The sequence below is a fragment of the Sciurus vulgaris genome (genome assembly GCF_902686455.1).
Source record: "Sciurus vulgaris genome assembly, chromosome: 3".
Taxonomy (NCBI): Eukaryota; Metazoa; Chordata; class Mammalia; order Rodentia; family Sciuridae; genus Sciurus; species Sciurus vulgaris.
In genome coordinates, this window is record NC_136463.1 from 54,246,103 (window position 1) to 54,272,705 (window position 26,603).

Here is a 26,603-nt window from a genome sequence, read left to right on the forward strand (position 1 = left end):
GTCCTGGCTAATATCTGCCAAAGGAGATAGTAGTCCAGTGAGTGACACCCTCTTGCCTGGCTTACTGATAGGAAGATCCCTGTAAGAAACTGGGAGGTTATGACACTAGAATTCCCATGGGGTCTGGAGATATGGGAAATGGGTTAACAGTTCATGAGAGGGTACAGGAGGCTGAGGCAGGAGGATCACAAGTTCTAGGCCAGCTACAGCAACTCAGCAAGACCCTGTCTCAAATTAAAAACTAAGAAAAAGACTAAGGATGTAGCTCAGTGGTAAAGCGCTCTGGGTTGAATATCCAGTACCAAAAATAAAATAACAGTTCATGAAAGAAATGAGAATTAAAAGGTGCAGACTGAAGGCTGAAGTCCTGGGGCTCCTGAAGATTCAAAGCTGAGGCCAAATGCTGGGGGTTCATCAGGGAGGGGCTGGGCCACCAGGATTCTCCAGAGATCTGAGGCCTGGGTCCCCATATTCTTTGAGGGCAGAGATCTTCCTGAATCTGCCTGTGCTTCCCAACTGGGACCAGTACAAGTCAGTTTTTATTTAATGGAATAGAGATGAATTGGTCTGGGAACACAGCAAGGACAAAGACTAGGAGAGATGAGGTCACTCTCTCCTTCTGCCTCTCTTCCCTTTTTCTTCTTTCTTTTTACTGTTTCTTTCACTCCCGCCTCCCGCCAGGGATGGAACCCAGGTTGCTGCACATGCTAGGCAAATGTTCTAACCACTGCGCTACATCCTTTGTCCCCCTCCCTTTTTATTTCTCCCTACTTCTACCCCTTTTCCTAGAACCCCTGCCCCATCTCTCTATGACCCTCTCACGCCCCCTGCTGCTCTTTCCCTGGGCAGCAATGGCCAGTCCAAGGACCAGAATGATGGTGACAACAAAATTCTATCCTCATCTCTGAGGTAGGAAAATGGAGTGTAAAAAGGAGTAGATGTGAAGGAAAAGCCTGGGCTTCTAGTTTCCAGAAAGTGACTTGTGTATGTCTGTGGGTGCTGTTCCTGAGATCCCAGCCTTGGTCACCACTTCCTCAGGGAAGCCCCCCTTGACTCCCAGACTAGGTTAGGACCTCCTAGTCTCCACACTTCCACAACTTTCTCTCTCTCTTTTTTTTTTTTTTCTTCTCATTATTGGAGATTGATCCTAGACCTTCCAATATGCAAGGTAAGTAGCCTATCACTCAGCTACATCCTCAGATACTTTTTAAAAATTTTATTTTGAGACAGGATCTCACTAAGTTGCTGGCCTCAAACTTAAGAACCTCTTGCCTCAGCCTCCTGAGTAGCTAGGATTACAGGTGGGCACCATCACACCAGGTACTTTTACAACTTTCTGATTGCTCTTTTATGGCATTTATCAGTTTCCAATCATCCACCTATTTGTTAGCCTTATTAGTACATCAGTTTGTGCTTGTCAGTACATCTCAATGCTCAACACAGTATTTGGTCCTTTACCTGTACACAGTAATGTTTGTGGAATAAATGAGCATGTTACATTCATAGGGGGTTTAATGGGAGGTATCAGTGCCATTGCTTGGGATCTGGGGGCAGCTGTGAGTCCAGATGTCCTGGCTTCTGCTCAGGGCTCTGTCCATGTCCAGTTTCTGTCCTTGTGCCCAAAGACCATCCAAGCAAAAGGAGGCAGAAGATTCCTCTCCTAGAGGGAGGTGGCATAGAAGTGGCATTAGAGCATTAGGGTGCCTTGAATCCTGAAACTCCTTACTTTTCATTTCTCTTACTGGAATTTCCAAAAGCACTTCCTCCCACTGCCCCCTTATCTCCTTTCTCCTTTCTCCTCAGTGCTGGGGATCAAACCCATGGCCTCATGTATGCTAGGCAAGCTTTCTACCACTGAATTGTATCCCCAGCCCTATTGTCCTCTACCTTTCTTTCTCTCTTTTATTTTTATGTTAGAGTAACAGGCATGAATTTTTAAGAAGGGATAGAAAAGGGGAAAGGTGGACACTGTCAAGGGAGAGAGTGGGTCCTCTCAGAGAAGAGAAGGACTCCCCTCTTTTTTTGTGGCTTTTTCTTCTTCTCTCTCAGAGTTCCCTTGGGGTACTGAGGAACTTGAACAGCTCACTTACCTGGTAAAGCTCCCAGGAAGAGACGGCCCTGAGGCTGGGTCCAGAGGTTGAGGAGGGGGCCAAGGCTTGAAGGAGGCAGAACAAGGACCTCTGTCTTTAGCCCCTGGCTCAAAATCACTCTAGACATATTCAGCTTCAACTGAAGAGGGAGTCCCAAAACCAGAGGCAGAGCCAGTCCGGGCCCTGCCCCAGAAGACAGCACCACCTTCTGCAGTATGAGACAGACACAGACAGGAGTAAGGGAGGAAAGAATGGGTCACACCTATTCCTTGTGGCCCCACCCTAGCTGCCTTAATTCAGTTTTTAAACCACACTTCCACCTACTGACTATTCTTACCACTTACATCCTGCCACAATTTTCCTGGTTTAAACTTTTATGAAATCACTCCCACCCCAAATAATCTAAGTAAAAGCAATTTGTTTGCTGTAGGCAACCTTTTCTATTTTTTTTTTTTTTTTTTCGGTCCTGGGGATTGAACCAGGGCCTTATGCATGCCAGGCAAGCACTCTACCAACTGAGCTATCTCCCCAGCATGCTGTAGGCAACTTTAAGATATGTCTCTGATTCCCCACCTCTACCTGAATGCCACTCTTAAGCCTTCCTAGTACTGAAATTTTGGAGCCCCTCTCCCCCGACCATTGCTCTCAGGCTCTACTGAATACAGGAAGTACCCCCACCCTCCTTTTTTACTTGATCTTGGAGATGAAGACTGAGCCAAGAAGGGTTCTCTGGTGCCCCAAGGGCTAGGAGATGGCCTGAGCCTGCTGCCAACTTAAATTCCAGGTCCAGAGAGAAGGCCCAGGGCTCTACAATAGGCTGAGGAATGTCTGCAGGGAGAAATGATCATCCTGAGGCCTCAACGCTGGGGTTTTGTAGAGAGAAGGACCTAGTGTTGGAAGGAGACAGAGGAAGGTAGAGCTGGCTTTGGAGGAAAAAATAGTCTCCAAGAAGTTTACCTTGGAGACTGAATTCAGCATGGGTCCCTGGAGAGAAGAATAGCCCAGGTTGCAACTCCACATCACAACTTCTGAAGGTAGTAGAGGAAAAAGATGAGAACTGGGCCTGTTGGCCCAGCCAGGTATCCCGGCGCAGGCAGCCATCAAAGGCAGGGACAAGCTGGAGTGGGTGGAGGAGAGGAAGAATGTTGGAATATTTAAAGTAGGGTATGTGAGCCTCAGTCTCAGCCTTCACATCCTCAGTTTATTTCCCTTTGAGACACAAATATTTGACTTCCTCCACACAGTTCTTATCCCATTCTCTTTCCCTAAAATTTGGATTTCTATTTTCACAGTTTAGTCTTAGTTCCTACCCCTGTGATTTAGTTACCGGCAACCGCAGGTTGGAGGTGGGGAAGAGCAGCCCTCCCAATGCAATCCTCATGATGGACTGGGGTTTGCTGTCCAGGGGCCCAGAGACCTGTCTCAGGCTCAGTATCTCTTCTCCATTCACCCATAGCAGTACTGAGTCCCCATCGATCTTCACTTTCATCTGCAATAGGAGGTGAGAAGTAGACACAGAGGCCCTTGGGGGTGTGTTGCTACCCCTTTCCTCTGAGGCAACCTAGTATGGTTGAAAGAATGTGCACTTGAAGACACAGCTGGCATCCCTGGCTCACTCAGGTCTTCTCACTTATAAATTGACTGGGCTTTAAAATTTTCATCTGAAGAAACAGGAACAAGAGTAGCTACTTTTGGAGTTTTGTGTAGATTAGATGAGATGCCAATGACAAAGGATACCCAATAACTCGCTTCTGTTTTTCTGCATACCAGCCCAAGATATCCTTCACTGAAGGAGAAGAGCTCGCTTACCTGGTGCCATCTCCCATCATCCAGCCGAGGTCCAGCACCTACTGTAAGCTGGGCCCAGGAATTGAACAGTTGGATTTCAGGTTTGCCATCCCGAAGTCCCAGCATGAACCAGTCATCCTCAGTATTAGTATCCCCATGAAAAATCACTCCCTCTGGATCCCAGGTTCGAAATTCAAAGGAAGAGGAGGTTCTGGTAGGACAAAGAAGGAAAAACTGTGGGGTGTGTCTTTTGAGGGTTGAAGAGGTGGAGTTCAGGGAGACAGAAGAGGCAGACATGGAAAGACGACTGATGGAGACAGGGTAGGGTCAGGGAGCTGGGTCCAGAGGATAGGTGAACCACATACTTGTTGATCTTGCTGAGGTTAAAGAACATTACAGCTACAGGTTCTTGTCCTAGGCCATTGCTGAGGTGTCTAGCAGGAGGATCCTGGGCCCTCTGTTAGAAAAAGAAGATAAACAAGTTGGGTGAAGGACACATCAGAGACGGCAAGAGAGACACTGCTACAGGAACAGAGGAGGAGAGAAAAGGATGGAGCCAAAGTGCAGTTCATTTAAATACACGTACAACTGAGGACCCTGTCCCACTTCGGCACCTGGGTGGGGAGAAGGTGTTCCAGAGCCCATCCCTGGTGAGTGTGAGGTGGCAGCAACAGTGGCAGCAGCAGCAGCAGCAGCAGCAGATGTGAGGTGACCAGTGGGCCTCTGCTCTCCATAGTCAGCAGCAATCCACTCTGTGGCTCAGACAACTCTGAGGAGTACGTGTGGGGGAGGCAGCCTTGCACATGGGTGGTGGAGAGTTAAAGGATGGGGGGGAGGGGGGAGGGGGGTGGCAGAGGGGAGAAAGGGGACAGGAAACTGGGACACTGACCCTGCAGCTCCTCTGAAAGCAATGGGGCCAGGGACAGAGTCCCTCTATTATCAACCCCCATAGTAGAGGGGAAGTTTATGAGCTGGGAGAAGACAGCCCATGTTCCTTTTTCTCCCCTAGAGCCTGACCTAGCATTCTATCCACTTGGAGAGGATCCTCAGCAGACCTGAGGTCTGCAAAGGATCCTGCCCTGCTCAAGTAGCATTGGGGCTAGAGATGAGAATGGAATCTCAATTATCTGACTGAATGACCTTGAGCAAGTCACCTCACCTTTGTGCTTCACTGTCATTGTCAAATGAAGGAAATAATCATTTATTTATGGGATTGCTGTGCATGAGGGTTCACTGAGATAAAGCAGACATGGTATCTGTTATCTGTTCTGAACTCCTCCCTAAGTTTTCCCAGGCCTCTGACGCTTGTCTCACAAGCAGCTATTGTCTTTGTGTGTGATTTAGCGGATACTAAGTAACCTGGCCCCATTCCTAAAGATCTCTCTTATCCATTGATTACAGGGCCCAACAGTGTACCCTCTCCCTGACCCATTTTAAAATAGAAATGTCCCTCAGAGAAGAAACATTTTGAGCCACCCAACAGCTGTAGAAATAGGGATGGGGGCATAGCTCCCTGGTATAGCACTTGCCTAGAGGCCCTGGGTCTGATCCTCAACACTGAAACAACAGAAACCAAACAAAACCGTGGGACATAGCTTTTACAGCTGGGGGTCTTGGGGATTCACCCAGGGTTCAGGTGGATCTGAATGGGTGGGTGAGTGAAAGCTAAAGTAGATAATCACTGCACACTTCAATTAAAGGAGCACAAGGTGACTTCAGAGCGGGGGTGGTGGAGGGTATCTCTGATGGAGATTTGGACCGGAAGCTTTGACCCCTGCCCTGGGCCCAGTCACAAGACCGTGCTGTCAGAGGTGGGGCTGGGGGCGGGGATGCGCCTATTTTGCAAGCTGATTGGCTAGGGGAAGCGCCTCTTTGGGCGAATTTAGTGGTTACCGGGGCGGTCAGGACCAACTCACTTTCCCTGCTGGTCTCTCTGTTCTTCCTGGCAGCACTAGAACCCGGGCTGGGAACCCGTGGCACCTCCACTTCCCTCATCTCCCGGCTTTTCGTGACCCGAGTTTGTATGCCCTTTGCTCAGCCCTGCAGAACGGGAGTGGGGATCTTTGTCGTTGGTCCAAACGCTGGGGTCCGGATGGCTTCCGTGCGGATCCGAGAGGCCAAGGAGGGAGACTGTGGAGACATCTTGAGGCTGATTCGGGTGAAGCCTGGGGGTGGGAAAGCAGAGGGGTCAGAGCGGAGCGGCCTGAGCCCGGGAGTGGGAAGAGGGTGTGGGGGAGGGGCGCGCCTTGGGATCTGGCTCCGGGAGCATCCCGGCCCTCCTACTCTAATCTTGTCTCCGTCCCCGCGCCCCAGGAACTGGCCGAGTTCGAGAAACTCTTGGATCAGGTGAAGATCAGTGAAGAAGGTGGGGGCTCAGCAACCGTGCCCTGATGGGGGCTGGGGAGGAAGTAAGGGATGTGTTTCCTGGGCAGCAGCTCCTGGGTGGGCATACACAGGGTCCTCTTTCTCAGATTTCCCCATCTCTGCAGCCCTGAGAGCAGATGGCTTTGGAGAGAATCCTTTCTACCACTGTTTGGTAGCAGAGATTCTTCCAGCACCTGGGGAATTACAGGGTAAGAGCACCTCACCAGTCAGCCTCAGTCCTCTCTCCTGTTGTTTCCAGGGGCCTTACCCTTCTTTTCTCTCTTTCAGAGACCTGTGTGGTGGGCTACGGGTTATACTATTTCACCTACAGCACATGGAAGGGACGCAGCATTTATCTGGAGGACATCTATGTGATGCCAGAATATCGTGGTACTGGGCAGGGTCTGAGACCGGGGTGGACACAGGATCACAAACCCACCACCAGTGGTTGAGCCCCCTCATCTGTGCCTATGGCCTTTTCTGATCTCCTTCAACTCAAACAATGATTCTTTTTGCCTCTTTCTCCTTTTAACAGGTCAGGGGATTGGTTCCAGAATAATCAAGACAGTGGCTGAGGTGAGAAGGGTGGGAACTACAAGCGAGGCCTGAAAAAGCAAGGTTATATGGGGGCACTCAGGTGAATGAGGGGGTGAGTCTTCCCTTTTGGCCTCAGAACAGTGAGTAATGTTTTCTCCACAGGTGGCCTTGGATCAAGGTTGCTCCCAGTTCCGCCTGGCAGTTCTGGACTGGAACAAGAGGGCCATGGATTTGTACAAGGCCCTAGGAGCCCAAGATCTGACTGAAGCAGAGGGCTGGCACTCCTTCTGCTTTGAAGGAGAGGCAATGAGGGAGTTGGCAGGAAGGTGATGCCATCGCTTGGGGATCTCTCTATTGGAGTTTCTGTCTCCACCCACTCAAGCACTCCTCAGAGACCATCTCCACAGTGACCCAGAGGCCTCCCTGAGAAAAGAGGGTTGTGGATGCAAGTTCCTGGAGTACAGAAAGAGCAGAATTGAGGGAGAGGCCTTGTTGAGGGTGAAAAATAAATGAGAATTATTGTGTCCTGATATGGTGTTGGGTAGAAGAGTTGATAAGGTGACAAAGTCTTCAGTCACTTCAATAAATTTTGTTTTCCCCTTTGGAGTACTGGGGTTTGAACCCAAGGATGCTCTATCGCTGAGCTACCACCCAACCCTTTTTATTTTGAGACAGCCTCCCTAAGTTGCCCAGGCTGGCTTCAAACTTGTGATCTTCCTGCCTCAGCCTCTCTTTCCAGTAGCTAGGATTACAGATATGCACCACTGTGCTTGGACAAGATCCTTCTGTGTTCAGATTAGGGGATGTTGCTCTGATGGAGGCTGAAATAGCCAGGAAGGATAAGGGAGGGACAAAGTTGTCTTTGATCTTCATACACCAGTCTTGGCTCTGGCTGTGTGACCAGGGAAAAGAGAGAGTGAGTGAACAGGTTTGGCAGATGGAGTTTGTTTAGAATCTGAAGGCCTCAAATATCTGGATTGAGCTATGCCAGATCCAAAATTATGGCAGGCCCACCACTCGACAGAGGCAGCAGACTGCCCCCTGGTGTCAGCACTTCAAGGGAAACTGAGAAGGACCCCTTGCCCTAAGTTTTAATAAATCAGCTCAGCTAGCTGGGAGCACTGGCACCATACTGGGGAGGCTGAAACCTCCCCAGAAGTTTAGGGAAATCCTGGCCCTGTTAAGAAGTCAGCTACCTAGTGTTTTGTTTTGTTTTCAGCACTGGAGAATGAACCAAGCAAGGCCTTGCACATACCAGACAAAATACTTTACTATTGAACTACATCCCCAGCTTTTTTTTTTTTAAAGACGCAGTCTGAGCCAGGTGGAATGGCATATGCTTGTAATCTCAGCACTCAGGAGGCTGAGGTACAATAGCAGATTCAAAGCCAGTCTCAGCAATTTAATGAGGCTCTAATCAACTTAGCAAGACCGTATTTCAAAAAAAAAAAAAAAAAAAATTTAAATTGCTGTAGCTCAGTGGTTAAGTGCCCTTGGGTTCAATTCCTACTACACACACACACACACAAAAAAAAAAAAAAAAAAAAAAAAAAAAAAAAAAGAAAAAGAAAAAGAAAAGAGAAAAAAAAAAGTCACAAGTTGGCTTGGGGTGTAGCTCAATGATAGAGTGCTTACCTGGCATATTGAAGGGCTTGGGTTCAATCATACCAGCAAGAAGAAAAAAAAAGTCACAAAGTCTTTATTTTCAGCCTGACATACCTTATAAAAGAGGAAAATCAAGGTAAAAAAACGAAACCTTTAAGACCAGGGAACAAGAAGGGAAAGTTCATTTCTTATTTTTTTTTCTTTCTTTTTTGTGCTCCTGGTGATCAAACCCAGAGCCTTCAACATGCTAGGCAAGTACTTTACCACTGAGCTATTCCTCTAGCTCTTATTCCCCAGTTTCATACTATTTTATTCAAGTAATGCAGATTTGTTGTAAAAAAAAAAAAAAAATTGGAGCATACATATAAAACTAGTAGCCAGGCATGGTGGCACACGCCTGTAATCCCAGGGAGGAGGGAGGCTGAGGCAGGAGTATTGTGAGTTCAAAGCCAGCTTCAGTGAAAGCAAGGTGCTAAGTAACTCAGTGAGACCCTGTCTCTAAATAAAATACAAAGAAGGGCTGGAGATGTGACTCAGTGGTTGAGTGCCCTTAAGTTCAATCTCCAGTACCCCCGCCTCAAAAAAAACCAGAGGGGGCGAGGGTGTGGTTCAGTAGTAAAATGTGTGCTTAGCATCCACAAGGTCTTAGGTTCAATCCCCAGCTCCAAAAAAAAATTAGTAAAATAAAAATAGAAGTCATAACCTTACTTATATAATCACTATTAAGCCTTTGGTATTGATTATTCAGACTTTAGAACACATACAGAATATATACATATATAGTTAAATGAGTAGGACTTATGGGATCATACTTTTGTAGCCTGTTTTTTAATTTAACCATGTCAGGAACACGTTTCCAGGTTGTATAGTGTGTATCTGTCATCACTTTTTTTTTTCTGTCATCGCTTTTGATGGTGGTATAGTTTCTTTTGTGCCTGAGCCATTGGTTAAATTGTCATATCAGTGGGATGAAAATTCAGACACTGAGGTTAGAACATAAATGTGTAAGCTGTAGAAATCAGGATCTATGGAAGTTTAAAATGTTGAAGACCCATCTTAAAATTCAAATTAGGGTCATGGTGTAGCTTAGTAGGAGAGTGCATGCTTAGTTATGCGCAATGCCCTGGATTTAAAAACCCAACACCAAAACAAAGAGAAAATCAGATCTCCATAAATTGCCGAAGCTAGCTTTGAACGTGTGATCCTCCTGCCTCTACCTCCGGTGTTGCTGGGATTACGAGCAACGCTACTCCGCTCGGTTGCATTTGCTTTTCGGTATAGTTTACGAAATTATTCTTTAACTCTTCATTATATTAAAATCTCAAGTCAAAAGCCATGGCTCTTTTTTCCCCCTGTGGTGCTGGGGAGTGAACCCTAGACCATGAGCATGCCGAACAAGCACTCTAGCACTGAGCTACATCCCCAGGTTAAGATCCCTGACTCTTAAATCTCGTATACCACACGGTTAAAGATAACTTAAGATAGTCAATACCGGTGCCCGCAGATGGCAAAGCCCAGCGCATGCGCACCGGACACTTGGCCTTCTGGCTCCTCCTTTTTTTTCTCTGGAGCGTGCGCACAAAGAAAGACAAAGGTGGGGAAAGTGACCAAGCAGTCATTCATGCGCATGCCCATCCCTAAGTTGCCCTAGTCCGTGGGGCTCCTTGTGGCGAAGTGGGTGTGGCCTGACCTGGCGGCGAAAATCCAATCCGAGGGAGTGAGCTCTGTCCCTCCCTCCCCGTGATTGGTTTGCACTCAGTGTTGTGAGGCGGAGGAAAGGAAGGGAGGCGGACAGTGGAGTGGTGGGGAGACGAATAAAGAGCGCTCATCTCGTTCTGCGCAAGCGCAAGGAAGCGACCAGGAGGGGGCGTGAGAGAGAGGAGGGGAATGTGGAAGCCCTGATGCGCTGGCGAGCGCGAGTGGGGTCGCCTGCCTTGACGCCTGCGCCGTGGTCCTCAAACACCGCGCGCGGCGGGCGGGTGCCGGGTGCGCCTGCGCAGTAGGCGGCGGCGGCGGCGGCGGCGGCAGGGGGAGGTGGAGGCCGTGGAGCGGCAGCGGCAGCGGCGGGTCCCGGGACTGAGGCAGCAGCGGGGGCGGCGGCGGCGGGCGGAAGCTGAGGTGACGAAGACAGCGGCGGCGGCGGCCGTTCCCCTCACGGTGGCGGAGACCAAGGCGGCGGCGGCGGACGGGGAGCGGCCCGGCCCTGGCCCCCTGCTCGTTGGCTGTGGCAGGGCCGCCGTGGGGCCGGCCCGGCTCCCGCCCCCCGCGGCTCCCCCTCCGGCTCCTCCTCCGGGGAGACGTCGGGGGCCAGGTCCGGCCCGTACTCAGAGCGCTGCTTCAGCTGCCGCCGCCGGAGTCGGAGGCGGTGGCGGCGCCATGGGCGGCCTGTCCTCTGGGGGGGATGTGGAGCCGGGACTGCCGGTCGAGGTGCGCGGCTCCAACGGGGCCTTCTACAAGGTGAGGCGGCTCGCCGACCCGGGACACCCTCTTTGGTCCCCTCCCCCAGGCGGAGTAGGGAAGAGTGGGGCGGGATCGAGCTCCTGTAGCTAAGTCCTGACCCTTAGAACCTTCGACCCACGCTCCCACCCGCAGCCCTCATAGGCAGACCGCTGGGAGTCAGCCCTCTTCCTCTTATTTTTGACTCCTCTTTTACACCTGTTTTTACCTCCAGCTCCGAGAGAATGGACATCAGGTCATTATTGTGCTTGGATCGGCACTCCTCGCCCCCCATGATAAACCTCTTTACCCAGCTTCTAATTGACTTTCATGTTTCCTAGTGGAAGACATACCTTAGCCCTTAATCACATCTTCCCTACAGTCTAAGCACATGGAGAATTTTCTTTCTTCTCCCACATGAACCCCTTGGGAAGGCCCTCTGTCCCATATTGGATCCTTTAATCTTCCTCAGGGAGTCCTCTGCCTACTGGCTGTGGAACACTCACCCCACTTTCATCTTATATTCCTGTTCCCAGCCCAAGGAGAAACGGTCAAAATTCATTTATGACATTTGGCATCTTTGGCCTCAGGTTATAACAGTCAAGTTGCCTCCCAGCCAACCATAAAGTGGATTCTTTTTCAAGTCTGTCACCCATCAAATCTTTATTTCAAGGCCTGCTGGTCTGCCATTCTACTCAGGGATGTATTGTATTTGGTATCTCACTTTGACCTCAGATATCTTTGGATTGTTCATATAGTTCCTTCATCTTGAAAGCATAAGACCATATTCATGATTTCTTAAAGGGAATCTCACCAGGATCCCTTATGTTTATCTTCTTAAGGATTTCCACTTCTGGAAGACCTTTGGTCAGTTCTCCCAATTCCTGATCTGACAGCCTTTTTTGGAAAGAGACAGGGATTATCATTCAAAGACCCTTGGTTATTTTCAGTTTTTCCCTTGCCCAGGATTTTGTTCCTTTGAAATCCTTTTACTACTATCATTTTCTAGGTCATCTCCCATCTCCCCCCCCACCCCACCACCAATTTAGATTAAGTCAGAGAGACCCTGGCCTTTTTTTTTTCCCTTTTATCCTCTGAAACTGGGAGTTGGCCCCAGGGTTTTGCCCATGATTGTCAAGCACTCTACCAATGAGCTACATCCTAACCCTTTTATTTTGAGATAGGGTCTCTCCAGGTTGCCAGGCTGAATATAAACTTGAGATTCTGCATCAGCCTCTCCAGTAGCTGGGATTATAGGTGTGTGCCACCACTCCTGGCAGAGAGAGAACTTCTTTCTTCTCAGGCATTTTTCTTCGTGTGACTGATGGAATTCTGAACTTTTTTTGGACTTTATGCCTAGAATTGCCCCAGACTTTCTGATTCCCATTTCATTTTTTCATTTCATCCTGGGGAGCCAGAGAAAAGATATCTGCTCATAACATCAGGTATGAGAAGAAAGGCCCTCCCTTCCCTCAGTTCCCTCAGGTCATTTTCTCTCACAGTAGATCTTTCTACCTTCTCATACCCTTGGAAGACTTTCTCTGACTCTTCCTGCGAAATCATGGAAGGATGGAAGGCTTAACTGAAAGGGTTTGTATTGCTCCCCACTTCAGTTGATAAGTTCATTGTAGCCCCCCCTATTTTTTATTCACTTTAAATTTCTACCATTTTTTGCCTTTCCTTGCCAGATTTCTTTATGTGCAAGTCTTTGCCTTTTTATCCTAAAATTCTCTATTCCTGTGTAATCCCTAGGAATCACCTTATTCTGTTTCTAGCTAAAGGAAGCTCCCAGCTTATCTCTTTTCTCATTGCCTGCCTACTTAGCTATCTCTTGGGACTTTTTCTTCTAACCTGCCTGCCTCCATAACATTTCTGTTTTATTTGGCAAAAAAATCTCTTAATTCCTTTCTGGTTCTGATAGAACACATTTATTTCATATCCTGTCCCCCCAACTTGTATTACCTTTGTTGAAATAACCTTTCTCATCAAATGTTAGCCTTTTTCCCCACCGTGTCTTGTCCTTCATTTTGGATCCTTCTCACCCACAAATTCTGACTTTCAAGAAGAGTGATTCTCAGATTGAGCTTGAGGTCAAGGTGTGATGTTTGCTTTTGTTCTAGAAGCATGGGAACTTTGCACAGCTAGGCAAGATTGGTATCCACTTTAGGCTGCAAAGGGGCATATTTCCTGTTCCATGTATGAGTATCCAACAGAAAGTATCTATCTTTCCCTTTTCTTTATCTGTGGGCTATGGCAATGATAGACTTGAGTGAATAAGGATGGAATAGGGTTTAATTGGAGTTGATCCTGAAGCCAGGTAATGTGGAATTTGTTCTGGCCACCTTAGCATTTTCGGCTCTGTGATTGAGTTAAAAACAACAAATCTCTAAATTCAGATTAATCTTTCTTCACTCTCAGTGTCATATAGATACTTATCCATTCTGACCTTGCTACTGATTTAATATTCATGACTCAGCAAACCTTGGTGTGGTCAAGGAGTGTTTACATTGCTTCTAAAACTATAAATTTGTGGAGGTCCCATTTTCCTCTTTGCGAATTGGGTCCTATTTTGATTTTCTTCCAGGACAGATGGCAGTTCTGGGATCTAAGTTATTTTGTAACTATCCCACCAATCCTTCCTTTTCTGTCAGAATGTAATTTTTTTTTCCTCCTTTAAGTGTACTCTTCCAAATGAGCTATCTTTTCACCTTCCAGGACACAAGTTATCCTACTTCCTAGACCTTGTGTAGATATTCTAATTTGTATTCATTCTTTTATTTTCCCCCCTTGGCTGGGGATTGAACCCATAGCTTCACACATGATAGGCAAGCATGCTACTACTGAGCTATACTCAGCCCTCACTTCCCCCTTTTTTTTTAAATTGGTACCTGATGAATGTAGGGGTGCTTTATCACTGAGTTACATTTCCAACTTTTTTTATTTTGAGCCAGTCTCACTAAGTTGCTTAGGGCTATGTGTGAGGTTGCTTGGACTAGCTTCGAACTTGGCGATCCTCCTGCCTCAGCATCTCGAGTTGCTGGGATTATAAATATGTGCCAGTGCACCTGCTCTCATTACTTTCTTAATGAATGGAACATCATCAGATTCAAAAGTTATTACCCAACCTCCTCCTGCTTTTCTCCTAGAACTCCTTATTTCTTTTGACAGGTCAGGACTAGAATATAGGGTGAAGGTGGGGACTGATTTCATATCTTTTGATTTGAGGAAACAGTAGTACCTAGAAACCTAGAACATTCTACCTCTGTCTACCTGGTGCTAGACTCCAGAAGACAAAACCAGTGTATAGTATGGCCACTGAATCAAGTCATCCTCTGGATCTGGATGGTTTTCTAATAGATTTGCTCACCTGCTCTTGCCCTTATTTGCTTGTTTTCTCAGTGAGCATAGAGTGAACAGGACTTGGAATTCATTTTCTCCCACTGGTATTCTAAAAAGAAAACAAAAACAAAAACCATTATCAGGGCTAATGGTCAGAATTAAAAAGAAGTTATAGGTTTGGAATGTGTAACTGGGAAAAGACCTACTTTTGGGGAGATTTTATATATATATATATATATGCATATATATAGTATATGTATATATATACATATAAATAATAACATTTTTAGCTGTAGATGGACACAATTCCTTTATTTTGTTTTTATGTGGTGCTGAGGATCAAACCCAGTGCCTCAAATGTGCTAGGCAAGCACTCTACCACTGAGTTACAACCCCAGTCCTTTGGAGAATATTTGAAGGGAAAAAAAAAACCTTGAAGGTATAAGGGTGAGTGACATTTATTTTGAATTGTTCAACAATGTAAGGTTTGACTCCTTTCTGAGTTTTAGCATTTTGCCTTGGAAATAATGGTAGCTGGGAAAAAAAACAGTATTAATGCTATTAGCCCTGTGTGCCAACGCTAACATGGTGAAGAATTGGATTAAAGCCAGTGGCATAGTGTAAATCTCTTCATAACAGAGGCAGGCAGGTGATTCTCCTCTGTCTCTTTTCTATTTCCTTCTGTCTCATCCCTAAAATGTTTTAGAATAGGTAACTCTTGATAACCTACCGTGAAGACATGGAGGTAAGCATTTTGGATAAAGAATTTAAGAAAGTCAGCTGAAGAGATCGGTTGAAATATTTCTAGAAATTGAGACAGACCCTAATAAAGATGAAAAGAGAACTGAGTGCAGTAGCATACACCTGTAATCCCAGTGACTCAGGATGTATCTCAAGTAAAGCCCCTTTGAGTTAATCCCTAGTACCCAGAAAAAAAAAAAAGACCGAATATGCAGCTCAATAGTAAAGGTCCCCTGAGTTTAATCCCCAGTACCAAAAAACAAAAAATGGAAAAGAATTATCTTAGAAATGAAGCACATGCTTAACATGTGCGGTACCCTGGGTTCAATTCCCAGTACCAGAAAGACGAAAGGAAAAAGCGGGTAGGAATGAAATATTAGTGGTTAGAGAAGGAAGGCACTTAGGAAGGAACTAAGGAAAGCATCCAAAAGGCAAGAAAATAACCCAGGCAGATGGTAAGGAGTTAGAGTGCCTCAGAAGATTTGGGTGAAGAGTGATAGGAGTGAATATTGATTCTGAATGAAGAGGATTGATAAGCATTTCTTGGGAAGAGATGGTCAGAGAAAGATAAAGTTTGGTTTAGAAAGGGACCCAGAAGTAATAAATAACTACATGCCTTAGACAACAGTAAGGCTCTAAAAAATAACTGGGCTTCATAGTAAGTTCCTATCCCTAAAAAAGAAAGGTGACTTGTATCAAGAATGAAATTTAAAGTGGGCATGGTGACACATTCCTGTAATTTCAGCACTTCTGGGAGGCTGAGGCAGGAGGATTGCACTTTTTTGGGCAGCCTCCACAATTTAGTGAGGCCCTGTCTCAAAAAGGCTGGGGATATAGCTCAATGGTAGAGCACCCTGGGTTTAATCTTTAGTACTGCTATAAATAAACGAAATAAAGAAGGGCTGGGAACATAACTGTGGTAGAGTGTTCAATCTCCAGTACCTCTTCCCAACAAAAAGTCCACCATCTGATTGGTTTTATGTCATTTTATGTTAATTTCTTGACAAAAGTGAAAAAGACAGTTTAGAGAAAGGGTAGTCTTTTCAACAAATGGTTCTGGAACAACTAGATATGTATAAGTAAAAAAAAAAAAAAAGTTTGATCAGTACCCATTCCAGTACAAAATTTAGCTCAAAACAGATCATAGATCCGAATATAAAACGAAAAACTATACAGCTTCCAGAGGAAGATATAGAAAACCTGTGTTGCCTTGGATTAAGCAGATATCTAGAATGAAACCAAAAATATAGTAAAAAAAAAAAAAAAAAAAAAAATTAGGAGTTTAGGGTTGAGCAAGTAGTTTTGGTCTCTTTAGTGAGGACATGGAAGAGATGGACCAGCTATTCAATATTCCCTGTTTGTTTTATCAGTGATCTCAAGATTGGGGTCTTCTATTTTATTTTCAAATTCAGCATTCTATCATTAAAAAATCAGACATCTTTTAAGTCCTTATTTTTTCTTCTGCAAATTCTAGTCCTTCCTTTGAACTTCTCCAGTGTTCTGATTATATTCCAAGGACCCTAGGCATCAAGAACACCAAATCTGCTCAGGTCTCTTGCTGTATGGGGGAGCTGGACCCTTCCCTCAGCAGATCCTGATGTCCTCTAGATGTTCCAGGACAGCCTTAAACTGTCTCATGGGATATTCTTAGCCTTGCTAAATGTTGTTGGTATTTTAATTGAACTCTGGCAGGCTGCTCAGCACAACAGGAGAAAGACACAGATAGGGAGGCCCCTGTTGAAGCCAGAGTAGACCACCAGTTTGCAGACTGTTCTGTTGCGGGTGGCATTTCCTCTTCTACTTAGTTTGCCTCCTGTCTTATTTCTGTATTTTGTCACATTATCTCTTTCCAAGTCAATATTATTTCCTTCTTTAACTTACCATTCTTTTCCTAGTACAATCTTTCTGACCCTGTTTTAAGACTGCTTGTGGCCCCACCTAAAACTCTAGTTCAAGGATTTCAAGTGTCTCTGTTCCCCTGATGGCTAAAGTGGTGGTGAAAGGTCATTTTATGTATTTTACATTTTTTAAAAAATTCATTCTAGGGCTTTGTGAAGGATGTCCATGAAGACTCCGTCACCATCTTCTTTGAAAACAAGTAAGACCTTGGGAATAGAGAATTCAGCATAATAGGTCCTAGAAGGAGAGTGGAGAAAGAGGGGGTGGCTGAGTCCTATGAGGCATGTAATAGGTAGGGAAGAACCAAAGCTTTTGGTGGGTAATATAAACCCCAGGAGAGGAAAGGGCTGAAAATTTGGCAAGGGTGGGGACACGTGCTAGATTCTAGCAAGAGATGGAAGACAACATCACTATGGACTAAGGCCTGGAGTTTAGCTTCTATTTGCTAAGGAAGGTGGAAGTCACACATCTAAGGTAGTAACCCCTTCCTGAAGAAATAGGTGACCACATCAGTCTAAATAGCTTTTATAACACTATTTCTCTTGCAGTTGGCAGAGTGAAAGACAGATTCCTTTTGGGGATGTTCGGCTACCACCTCCAGCTGACTATAATAAGGAGATCACAGAAGGGGATGAGGTGGAGGTAAGGGCAGGGGAGAAAAAAGAACACTTTTTTTCTCAGGATCCTAGGCTCTTCTCTGGTTGGTTGGTGCTCCTTTCTTCCCCAACTGAGCCACCACATCCAGCCATGTAGCCTTTGGGGAAGTAGAGTACAGTAGTTCCTTTTCCATCAGAGGTGTGATCAGTCCAACTCGGGGAGCTCCCCAGATTCAGGGGATTAATTCCATTTGTGACAGTAGTATCTACAATCCACCTATTGGGTGTGGTAGTGTAGCCTATATTCCTAGCAACTTGGGAAGCTGACGGAAAAGGATAGCTTGAGGATTGCTCAAGTCTAGGAGTTCAAGGCCAGGATGGGCAACATAACAAGACCCCATCTCTTAAATAAACAATAATAATAATAATAGATAAAAAAATCTAGTGCCCTCTGATTTTTAGTTAGTGGACTCTTCCTCTGGTTTACTTTATCCTTGGTTTATTGTACATCCCAAGTATCTTAATACTTACTCCATCCTTAATGTTTTGAAATGGTCTTCAGTGTTTCTTTAATTTCCAACTTCTTTTCAGGTTTATTCTCGAGCCAATGAACAGGAACCTTGTGGCTGGTGGCTGGCCCGTGTGCGGATGATGAAGGGAGATGTGAGTGATTGTGAAGGCCTTTGGAGAACTTTCTGAAACCAGCGTTTTATTCATTCATGGATAGGTAGGAGATAGATGTTTAGGCCATCTACAACTTCTTTATTTCCCTCTACCAGTTCTATGTCATTGAATATGCTGCCTGTGATGCCACCTACAATGAGATTGTCACCCTGGAGCGACTTCGGCCAGTTAATCCCAATCCCCTTGCAACCAAAGGCAGCTTCTTCAAGGTTACCATGGCTGTGCCTGAGGATCTGAGAGAGGCGTGAGTATCGGGGAGGTCAGGAATGGAAGACCATCTTTGTAGCCCTAGTTTCTGTCCTTATTTCTCCCAGGGCCACTCCCATTTTTCATTTTTTATTTCCCTGGCCCTCTGTAGTTCACCTTAGTTTAATGGACCCATGCCCCTTTCATTTCCCATTCCTTTTTTTTTTTAAACTGGTCCCTTCCCTCTTCTCTCTGCTTTTTCTCCCCTGAACCTTTTACTGTACTCTTTCTTGTAGCTGCTCCAATGAAAATGTCCATAAAGAATTCAAGAAAGCACTTGGAGCCAATTGCATCTTTCTCAACATCACAAATAGTGAGCTCTTTATTCTGGTGAGTTTCTTCTACTTGAATTTCACATAAACCCTTTCAAAATGGGAGAAGCCAAATTATGTTTGTATTTATTTGTTAGGAAGAATTTTTTGTTTCTGACCCCTAGGGGCTCTGGTAGCCCTACCTTTCCTTAATGTTATTTAAGTATGACCCTAATTTTTCTTCTCTGAGGTGCTGGGGATCCAGCCCAGGGCCTTCTACATACCAGGCAAACACTCTACCATTGAGCTAAAACTCAGCCTTTAATTTTTTTTTTTTAACCTGGTAATCATTTTGAAATCTGAGTTGGGGACTCTTTCTTGGATATTTGAATTTTCAAAAATAGATCGCATAGTCAGATGTGGTGGCATATGCCTGTAATTCCAGCAGCTTGGGAGACAGACAGGAGGATTGCAAGTTTGAGGCCAGCCTGGGCAACTTATTGAAACTCTGTCTCAGAGTAAATTAGAAGGTTGGGGATGTAGCTCAGTGATAAAGCACCCCTGTGTTCAATCCCTAGTTAAAAAAAAAAAAGAAGAAGAAGAAGAAAGAAAAAGAGACTGTGTATACCTTTCACCATATACTTGCTCCATGCTTGCTGTCTAAAACCAATACCCTTAGGTATCCAGATAGTTCACTCTTAGGAGACTAACAATGATTTTCCTCTTGCCTAGCTTCGTTTCTTAACTTTTACCTTTTTCCAGGGACTCAGGCATTTTGATTTCCAGCCACTGACTTTTTCCCAGTGTGTATGCACAGTTTTAATGACTTCCCATTGGTTTCTTCCCAGTCAACCACAGAAGCCCCTGTGAAGCGTGCATCTCTGCTGGGTGATATGCATTTCCGAAGCTTGCGCACCAAACTGCTACTCATGTCCCGCAATGAAGAGGCTACCAAGCACCTAGAGGTAAGTTTTGATTCCCCTTAACTCTACTGAGTGGTATTGTCCCCCTCCCTTTCTGCCCCATCGTCCACTCATGCTCTTTTGTGGTTTTGGAACAAAAAGACTAAAGCTGTTCCTGACCGTTAAACCTGGATCAGCTATTTTATCTCATACTCCTTCAGATGGCAGGGCTCTATCTTGTTGTGATACCGTTATTTTCAAAATTTTTTTAAGGTAGGAGGTCCTATGATGAAGTGAAATTTTACTTGAAGTGCAGTCAGAGAAACACTGTCTAAAAGTGCAAAGAAGGTACTGAGCACAGTGACACATGCCTGTAATCCCGGCAACTTGAGAGGCCAAGGCAGGAGGATCTCAAGTACAAGGCCAGCCTGGTCAACTTAGACCCTATCTCAAAATGAAAAATACAAAAAGGGCTAGAGATGTAGCTCAGTGGTAAAGTGCCTCTGAGTTTAATCCTCAGTACCACCAAAAAAAAAGAAAAAAAGAATTAATGAAAGAAGGTAAGAAGGAAGAGATCATGGCTCTTATTTCCAGCAGTGCCCCCAGATTGCCTCTAATCCATACTGCCTTGTATGAGCTTTGTGGGATATAGGAGAGAACCATTTGTACACTGGGAGCACTGCTAGACTTGGAATACTGTCTTTTTTTTGTGGGGGTTCCGGGGATTGAACTCAGGGGCACTTGACCACTGAGCCACATTCCCAGCTCTGTTTTGTATTTTATTCAGAGACAGGGTCTCATTGAGTTACTTAGCGCCTCACTTTTGCTGAGGCTGGCTTTGAACTTGCAGTCCTCCAATCCTCCTGCCTCAGCCTCTCGAGCCATTGGGATTACAGGCATGCGCCACTGTGCCAGGCTGGAATCATGTCTCACTTTGTCAAATAATTGTCCTTTGGCAAATCATTTGATTTCAGCAAGCTTTCTTTTCTTCATCTCTGACAATGAAATAGTTAGACAAGAATATTTGTACAAGTTTGTGTGGGGTTTTTTGTGGTAATGGGAGCCAAACCAGAGCCTTTTGTGTGTTAGGCAAGTGCTCTAACACCGAGTTACACACGCAGGCCCTCTACAGATTTTTTTTTTTGCGGTGCTGGGGATTTGAACCCAGGGCCTTGTGCTTGCAAGGCAAGCACTCTACCAACTGAGCTATATCCCCAGCCCCCCCTCTATAGATTTTTGAGTCCTAACATCCTATAATTTTGAGGTTCCCTTTTCCTAGGTATTATGCAATTTTTAATGGTAGCGCCGGTGTGTGTGTACACATGTACATCTATTTCCATTTTTTCAAGTGAACTGATCTTCAGGAGGCTTTTCTGTGAGCCTGTGCAAATTCTGGATTATGGTAATCTTTCACTTTCCAGGAATGCTTCTCAGGGCACTGCCAGTTTAAAATTCACCATTACTGCCAGATGATACAAACTTTCTGCTCCGGTTTCCAAGTGCAAGTTTCCTGGTCATGAAAAGGTAGACTTTTCAGCTCTTCAGGACTTGGCTACATTGATCTGTGTAGTAACTTAGATAAGCTAAGCATAGGTCCCAAGTGTGAAAAATAGGGACATGTCCTCCTTTTTAAGAAATCTTGCCTTTTGTTTAGTGTTATTTCATTTTAAAATTATTTAAAATTCTAACTGTACCAAGCCACTCAGGAGGCTGAGGTAGGAGGATATCTTAAGTGCAGGAGTTGGAGACCAGCCTCAGCAACATAGCGAGAGCCTGTTTCAAAAAAATACATACACACACACACACACACACACACACACACACACACACACACACACAGATATTAACTCTATAAAACATAAGAACTAATACAATAACAAATGCCTTTACTCCATAAAGCAGATTATTTTTGGTGCTGGGGATTGAAATTAGGGCTCTGAGACTGCTAAGCATGTGCTGTGCCACTGAGCTAAGGCAGTTTAAGAAATAAAACCCTTCTCTATCTTCTCTAGAAGATACATGTAAGTCATTATGGATCTTCTCTTTGTCCCAAATTTAGTAATTTTGAATACCCAACTAAGTTTCTTTTCCCTATTTTCTTTTATACCTAGTGTACTCCTTGCTATAATTCAACCCTATCCATCTTGGAAGTAAGAAATTGTGGATTGTGATATTTCAGTGACCTAATCAGTTGTTTTTATTAACTTGGTGCATTCTACTTTGACTCAACTTTTCTAGAAGCTTTTGAACCTTATCTTCCTAACCCTGAACCAGGGATCCCTCTAAAGGCTGGTTGAGAAATGAAGTAGAACTGTAGTAGTTCATAGGTTCATTTTCTGCTTTTCTTAACCCCTTAATTTTTACTCAACTTGTTGGGTTTTGGGAAGAATTGTTATTTGTTTGGTTAAGATAAGAATTTCTTACACTTATAGGTACCTTCTGAAAAGAACTTTCACACCAGCCTTGCTTATGCTCTTGATAGTCTTGAGAATGAGGTAGGTCAGTTGTAATCACTTAGCAGGTGACAGACCAGAGGCACACAGTATATGTTTTGTTCAGGATCACACAACCCTATTGATAGTGTCAGAGCCAAATTCAGAACTTTGGTGACTCCCAGCTCAAACTTTGCCCTCATTACACCATCCTCCTGCTCCCTGCCCCACTGGTGTTAAAGAGTTTCTGCCTTTCTTTCACATATTCTTCCTTATTTAAGTTATGCAAAGATTCAGGCACCTGTGACAGGTGTTCTGAGATCCACCACCATGATTTTTTTTTTTTTTGGTACTGGGAATTGAACCCAGGGGTGCTTAACCACTGAGCAGCCCCAGTCCCTTTTAAAAAATATTTTCTTTGGAGACAGGATCTTACTAAGTTGCTTAGGGCCTCTCTAAGTTGCTGAGGCTGGTTTTGAACTCGAGCATTCTGTGTCAGCCTCCTGAGCCACTAGGTTTACAGGCGTGCACCACTGCACCTGGCTCACCACCATGATTCTTATAGTATCTTTTCTTTTCAGACAAGCAAGCAGTTGGCAGCAGCATTCCAGGAGGAATTCACGGTTCGAGAAGACCTGATGGGTCTGGCAATTGGGACTCACGGTGCCAATATCCAGCAGGCCCGAAAAGTACCTGGGGTGACTGCCATTGAGTTGGGCGAAGAGACTTGCACTTTTCGCATCTACGGGGAGGTTAGCAAAAGATATCTATCTTCAGGCTCTCTTAGGGGATAGAGGGAAGGGAGGTTAACATGGAAAACCAACCTAAGTTATGGTACACTTCTTCCCTGCCTTTGGTGATAGCCAGTTTCCCCAGAATCGTGGCAAGGAGATAATTGTTGGAGATCCAGGTCTTTGGTTTTGATAACAACTCCCCACTCTTCTTCCATAGACTCCTGAGGCATGCCGACAGGCCCGAAGCTACCTGGAGTTTTCTGAGGACTCTGTGCAAGTGCCCAGGAACCTGGTTGGTGAGTTTGGGTATATGTAAAGAATAGAAAGCATAGAAAGCCGATTGCACAGGCTGGGGATGTTGCTTAGTGGTAGAGTATTTGCTTAGCATGTGTGAGGCCCTGTGTTCAGTCACAGTATGGTGGTGGGAAGAAAGTTGGGTGCAGTGAGGTGGGATGATCGCTTGAGCCAAGAAGTTTGAGACCAGCCTGGGCTAATAGAGTGATGCTCAGTCTCGGGGTGGGGGGGGGATAGTGTTAGGGGCCCAGATACAGGATTTTCATAAGTGTTTATTTCTTTAAAAAAAAAAAGAAAGAAAGAAAGAAAAAAGCCTAATTCTTCCTTTACCCTTTCAGGCAAAGTGATTGGAAAGAATGGGAAAGTGATCCAGGAGATTGTGGATAAATCTGGTGTGGTGAGGGTTCGTGTGGAAGGTGATAATGACAAGAAGAACCCCAGGGAGGAGGTATGGGCAACTAGGCCTAGAGATTAGTTTCGCGAAGTGGGAGGGATTGTTTTCTGAGGGCTGGTTATTTGCAGAGGGTGGAACACAGACATTTTTGTTTACCCTTAGTAGATCTTGATCCCATTGGATGGGCTCCCCTGGGAGACCAGGTGGGGTTAATATTTGTGTCCTACTGTCCTTTATCATCCATCTTTTCTTCCCTCTACTCTCCAGGGAATGGTTCCCTTCATATTTGTTGGCACCCGAGAGAATATTAGCAATGCTCAGGCACTGCTGGAGTATCACCTCTCCTACCTGCAGGTAACCATGCTGAAAACCCAGGAAAGGAGCAAGCTGTGTATATGCAAGGGGGAAAGGAGTTCTGAAGGATAAGCTTCAGAATTGGGGTGCCCAGTTTGTCATGTTTCTGAACAGTGGAGATTTAACATAAGACTGTTCTATGCCTTTTATAAGTTTTTCATTTTGAGACAGGGTCTCACTAAGTTGCTTAGGGCCTTACTAGATTGCTGAACTGGCCTTGAACTTGTGATCCTCCTGACCAGCCACCCAAATTGCTGGGATTACAGTCGTGTGTGCCACTACGCCCAGCTCCTAGTTTTATTTATTTATTTATTTATTTATTTGAGTACTGGGGATTGATCCCAGGATGCTTTACCACTGAGCTACAATCCTAGTCCTTTTTATTTTTTATTTTGATACAGGGTCTTGCTAAGTTGCTGAGGCTGATCTTGAACTTGCAATCTTCCTGTCTCAACCTCCCCAGTTTCTGGGATTATAAGCATGTGCCACAGTCTACAAAGACATAGTTTGTCTTTGTAGAATAAGACCTATTGGTGGAAATTTTGACTGTGGGGTTAGATCCCTAAATTTTCCTTATTCAGCCAGTGTCTTTCTTCTCCTTGCATTCCTGAGAGCTTAGCTATGTAGGAGAAGCATGAAGGAAGGGAATTGTCCACTGATCTTATTCCTTCTTGCATTTCATCTTCCATCTTTTTCCCAATCAGGAGGTAGAGCAGCTTCGCTTGGAGAGGCTACAAATTGATGAACAGCTTCGGCAGATTGGGCTGGGCTTTCGCCCTCCTGGGAGTGGACGGGGCGGCAGCAGTGATAAGGCTGGCTATACCACTGATGAGAGCTCCTCCTCCTCTCTCCACACCACAAGAACTTATGGCGGCAGCTATGGGGGCCGGGGCAGGGGCCGCAGGACTGGGGGTCCTGCCTATGGTAAGACAGATGTGGGTCCAGTGGGGAGAGGCAGTGGGCTGGGTGGAAACTTCTAGAAACTTGTGATAGAGGTGATTGGTTGGGAGCTTGTGAGTGAGAGGAACTACTCTTCCAGTTTTGGGGCTGTGATGGATCCTGGGGTGGGATGAATGGCCCTGAATAAATGCCACTGTGTTCTTCAGGCCCTAGCTCAGACCCTTCCACAGCTTCTGAGACTGAGTCAGAGAAGAGAGAAGAGCCCAACAGAGCTGGGCCTGGTGACCGGGATCCCCCAACTCGGGGGGAAGATAGCCGGAGGCGGCCAATTGGGGGCCGGGGTAGGGGACCTCCGCCTGCTCCCCGACCCACCTCAAGATACAACTCTTCATCTATTAGCTCAGGTACCCGAGGGTTGGGGTCATGAATGTGGGCCAAAAGGAAAGACAAAATTCACTTGACTCCCAGTCCCCCTCCTTCCTCTGACCAGTGCTGAAAGATCCAGACAGTAATCCTTACAGTCTACTGGACACATCGGAACCAGAGCCCCCGGTTGATTCAGAGCCTGGGGAACCACCCCCAGCAAGTGCCAGGCGTCGTCGCTCTCGTCGCCGCCGCACTGATGAAGACAGAACTGTTATGGATGGAGGCTTGGAGTCTGATGGGCCCAACATGACAGAGAATGGCCTGGGTGAGGGGCCTGAGAAGTCAGAGGTGGGTTAGAATAAGGGATGGGAGAATGGGAGTATGAATTGTTTTCCTCTATTCCACAGAAGAAGAATCAAGACCCCAACGTCGAAATCGCAGCCGTCGCCGCCGCAACCGTGGTAACCGGACTGATGGGTCTATTAGTGGAGACCGTCAGCCAGGTCAGTGGGCACTGCAGACTAGGAGCCCTCCTAGAGCTTAGAATGGGACATATCCTGCCCTGTGTGAAGATCAGGGTTGGGTTCAGTGGGAATCCTGGGGCTGAATATCCAAGTTCCTTCTGAAAGTTGGTCTTCTCCCTTCCCCAGTGACTGTGGCTGACTATATCTCACGAGCAGAATCCCAGAGCCGCCAGCGGCCACCCCTGGAACGTGCTAAACCCTCAGAGGATTCTCTTTCAGGACAGAAGGTAGGCAGGCGAGGTGCAGTTTATCCCACTCCTTTTTTATTCCAGAGCAGGGGACACACAACATTTCCCCAAAAAATCTTTTAATGACTTGCTGAGGTGTTTGTGCCTGATGGAGTTTAGGCTGCATTGAGAATAGTACAGAATTGGAGCATAACAGAGAAAAGTGTGGCTCACAATGAGAGTGAAAAGACAGATAGGGAACCAGCCCCTGGTGCATGGAAGGCTTAGTGGGAGGGGATTCCTACACCTGGACTTTTACTGACCACCTGCTTTCTTTCCTCTTCGTTTTCTTCCCCACTTCCCCCTCAGGGTGACACTGTCAGCAAGCTTCCTAAGGGCCCCTCAGAGAATGGGGAGCTCTCTGCCCCCCTGGAGTTGGGTAGTTTGGTGAATGGGGTTTCATAAAACCTCCAGCCTGCATCCCTCCCTTCTCCATCTCGCTTGCTGCCCACCACCATGGCCCTCACTGGCCCAACTGACCTGCGCTGGAGCTGCTCTTATCTAGGGGGGAGGGGGGTGGCACAGCAGCTTGGGTCCCCCCCAACCTCCAGGAGCTAGTGGAGGGGTGTGAAACAGGGTCATACCCCCTCCCTCTTGTCCGCCCTACCCCCAGGGTGAGGGGCGCCTCCCCTTCCTCATCAGACTGGATGTGCCTTTATCCTCTAATGCCCCAACCTCTGAACACCCCCATTCTCCGCCTGTTGGTGGGGGTGCTCCTTGACCCACCCAGATTTGACATTTCAGGGGGCTCCCCTGCTATCCCTCCTCCCATCCTGTACCCCCCGTTTCTGGGGCCTCATCACTGTGGAAGACGGGGATAGTAAGGGTATCCGTGGGTGGGAGGCATGGGGAAGGTTTTGGAGTAGAACCAGGGGTATGTATGAAGAGGGGGTGACAAGG

General features: G+C 46.0%; 3 protein-coding genes across 6 annotated transcripts; 2 read left to right on the forward strand and 1 right to left on the reverse strand.

The window, feature by feature from the left end:
- Positions 1-382: 382 nt before the first annotated feature.
- Positions 383-5,938, reverse strand: SHBG (sex hormone binding globulin). 2 transcript variants are annotated; one of them, XM_079135441.1, is made up of 9 exons: positions 5,795-5,938; positions 4,493-4,647; positions 4,244-4,335; positions 3,900-4,089; positions 3,418-3,579; positions 3,048-3,207; positions 2,782-2,918; positions 2,091-2,298; positions 383-1,660 (listed from the first exon to the last, which is right to left on the reverse strand). In XM_079135441.1, exons 1-9 carry the CDS (start codon positions 5,871-5,873, stop codon positions 1,512-1,514), a joined length of 1,332 nt encoding a protein of 443 aa, XP_078991567.1. In that variant the 5' UTR covers positions 5,874-5,938; the 3' UTR covers positions 383-1,511. The 2 variants fall into 2 exon arrangements, with proteins under 2 accessions (XP_078991567.1, XP_078991568.1); XM_079135442.1 differs by lacking the exon at positions 4,493-4,647 and having other exon boundaries at positions 5,795-5,929.
- Positions 5,751-8,293, forward strand: SAT2 (spermidine/spermine N1-acetyltransferase family member 2). Of its 2 annotated transcripts, none has more exons than XM_079135454.1 (6): positions 5,751-6,036; positions 6,192-6,243; positions 6,368-6,451; positions 6,531-6,644; positions 6,778-6,818; positions 6,942-8,293. In XM_079135454.1, exons 1-6 carry the CDS (start codon positions 5,902-5,904, stop codon positions 7,107-7,109), a joined length of 594 nt encoding a protein of 197 aa, XP_078991580.1. In that variant the 5' UTR covers positions 5,751-5,901; the 3' UTR covers positions 7,110-8,293. The 2 variants fall into 2 exon arrangements, with proteins under 2 accessions (XP_078991580.1, XP_078991581.1); XM_079135455.1 differs by having other exon boundaries at positions 5,752-6,036; positions 6,531-6,632.
- A 2,097-nt stretch (positions 8,294-10,390) lies between these two features.
- FXR2 (FMR1 autosomal homolog 2) lies at positions 10,391-26,601 on the forward strand. 2 transcript variants are annotated; one of them, XM_079135437.1, is made up of 18 exons: positions 10,391-10,841; positions 16,946-16,998; positions 17,348-17,441; positions 17,987-18,058; positions 18,175-18,323; positions 18,562-18,655; positions 19,425-19,541; positions 21,911-21,973; positions 22,492-22,662; positions 22,862-22,940; positions 23,277-23,386; positions 23,600-23,686; positions 24,391-24,610; positions 24,793-24,990; positions 25,077-25,277; positions 25,360-25,455; positions 25,603-25,703; positions 26,013-26,601. In XM_079135437.1, exons 1-18 carry the CDS (start codon positions 10,761-10,763, stop codon positions 26,106-26,108), a joined length of 2,082 nt encoding a protein of 693 aa, XP_078991563.1. In that variant the 5' UTR covers positions 10,391-10,760; the 3' UTR covers positions 26,109-26,601. The 2 variants fall into 2 exon arrangements, with proteins under 2 accessions (XP_078991563.1, XP_078991564.1); XM_079135438.1 differs by lacking the exon at positions 21,911-21,973 and having other exon boundaries at positions 10,392-10,841; positions 26,013-26,597.
- The last annotated feature ends 2 nt before the right edge of the window (positions 26,602-26,603 follow it).

Bases quoted from the DNA above. Each gene is read 5' to 3' on its own strand.
- SHBG (XM_079135441.1), bottom strand. From the start codon at position 5,873: ATGAGGGAAGTGGAGGTGCCACGGGTTCCCAGCCCGGGTTCTAGTGCT. The intron at 2,919-3,047 runs GTAAACTTCTTG...TTCTCCCTGCAG, and splicing joins TGCTGAATTCAGTCTCCAAG to ACATTCCTCAGCCTATTGTA. The intron at 2,299-2,781 runs GTAAAAAAGGAG...CTCATACTGCAG, and splicing joins GTCTTCATCTCCAAGATCAA to AAGGTGGTGCTGTCTTCTGG.
- SAT2 (XM_079135454.1), top strand. From the start codon at position 5,902: ATGCCCTTTGCTCAGCCCTGCAGAACGGGAGTGGGGATCTTTGTCGTT. The intron at 6,645-6,777 runs GTCTGAGACCGG...TCCTTTTAACAG, and splicing joins ATATCGTGGTACTGGGCAGG to GTCAGGGGATTGGTTCCAGA. The intron at 6,819-6,941 runs GTGAGAAGGGTG...TTTTCTCCACAG, and splicing joins TAATCAAGACAGTGGCTGAG to GTGGCCTTGGATCAAGGTTG.
- FXR2 (XM_079135437.1), top strand. From the start codon at position 10,761: ATGGGCGGCCTGTCCTCTGGGGGGGATGTGGAGCCGGGACTGCCGGTC. The intron at 22,663-22,861 runs GTTAGCAAAAGA...CTTCTTCCATAG, and splicing joins CTTTTCGCATCTACGGGGAG to ACTCCTGAGGCATGCCGACA. The intron at 22,941-23,276 runs GTGAGTTTGGGT...TTACCCTTTCAG, and splicing joins AGTGCCCAGGAACCTGGTTG to GCAAAGTGATTGGAAAGAAT.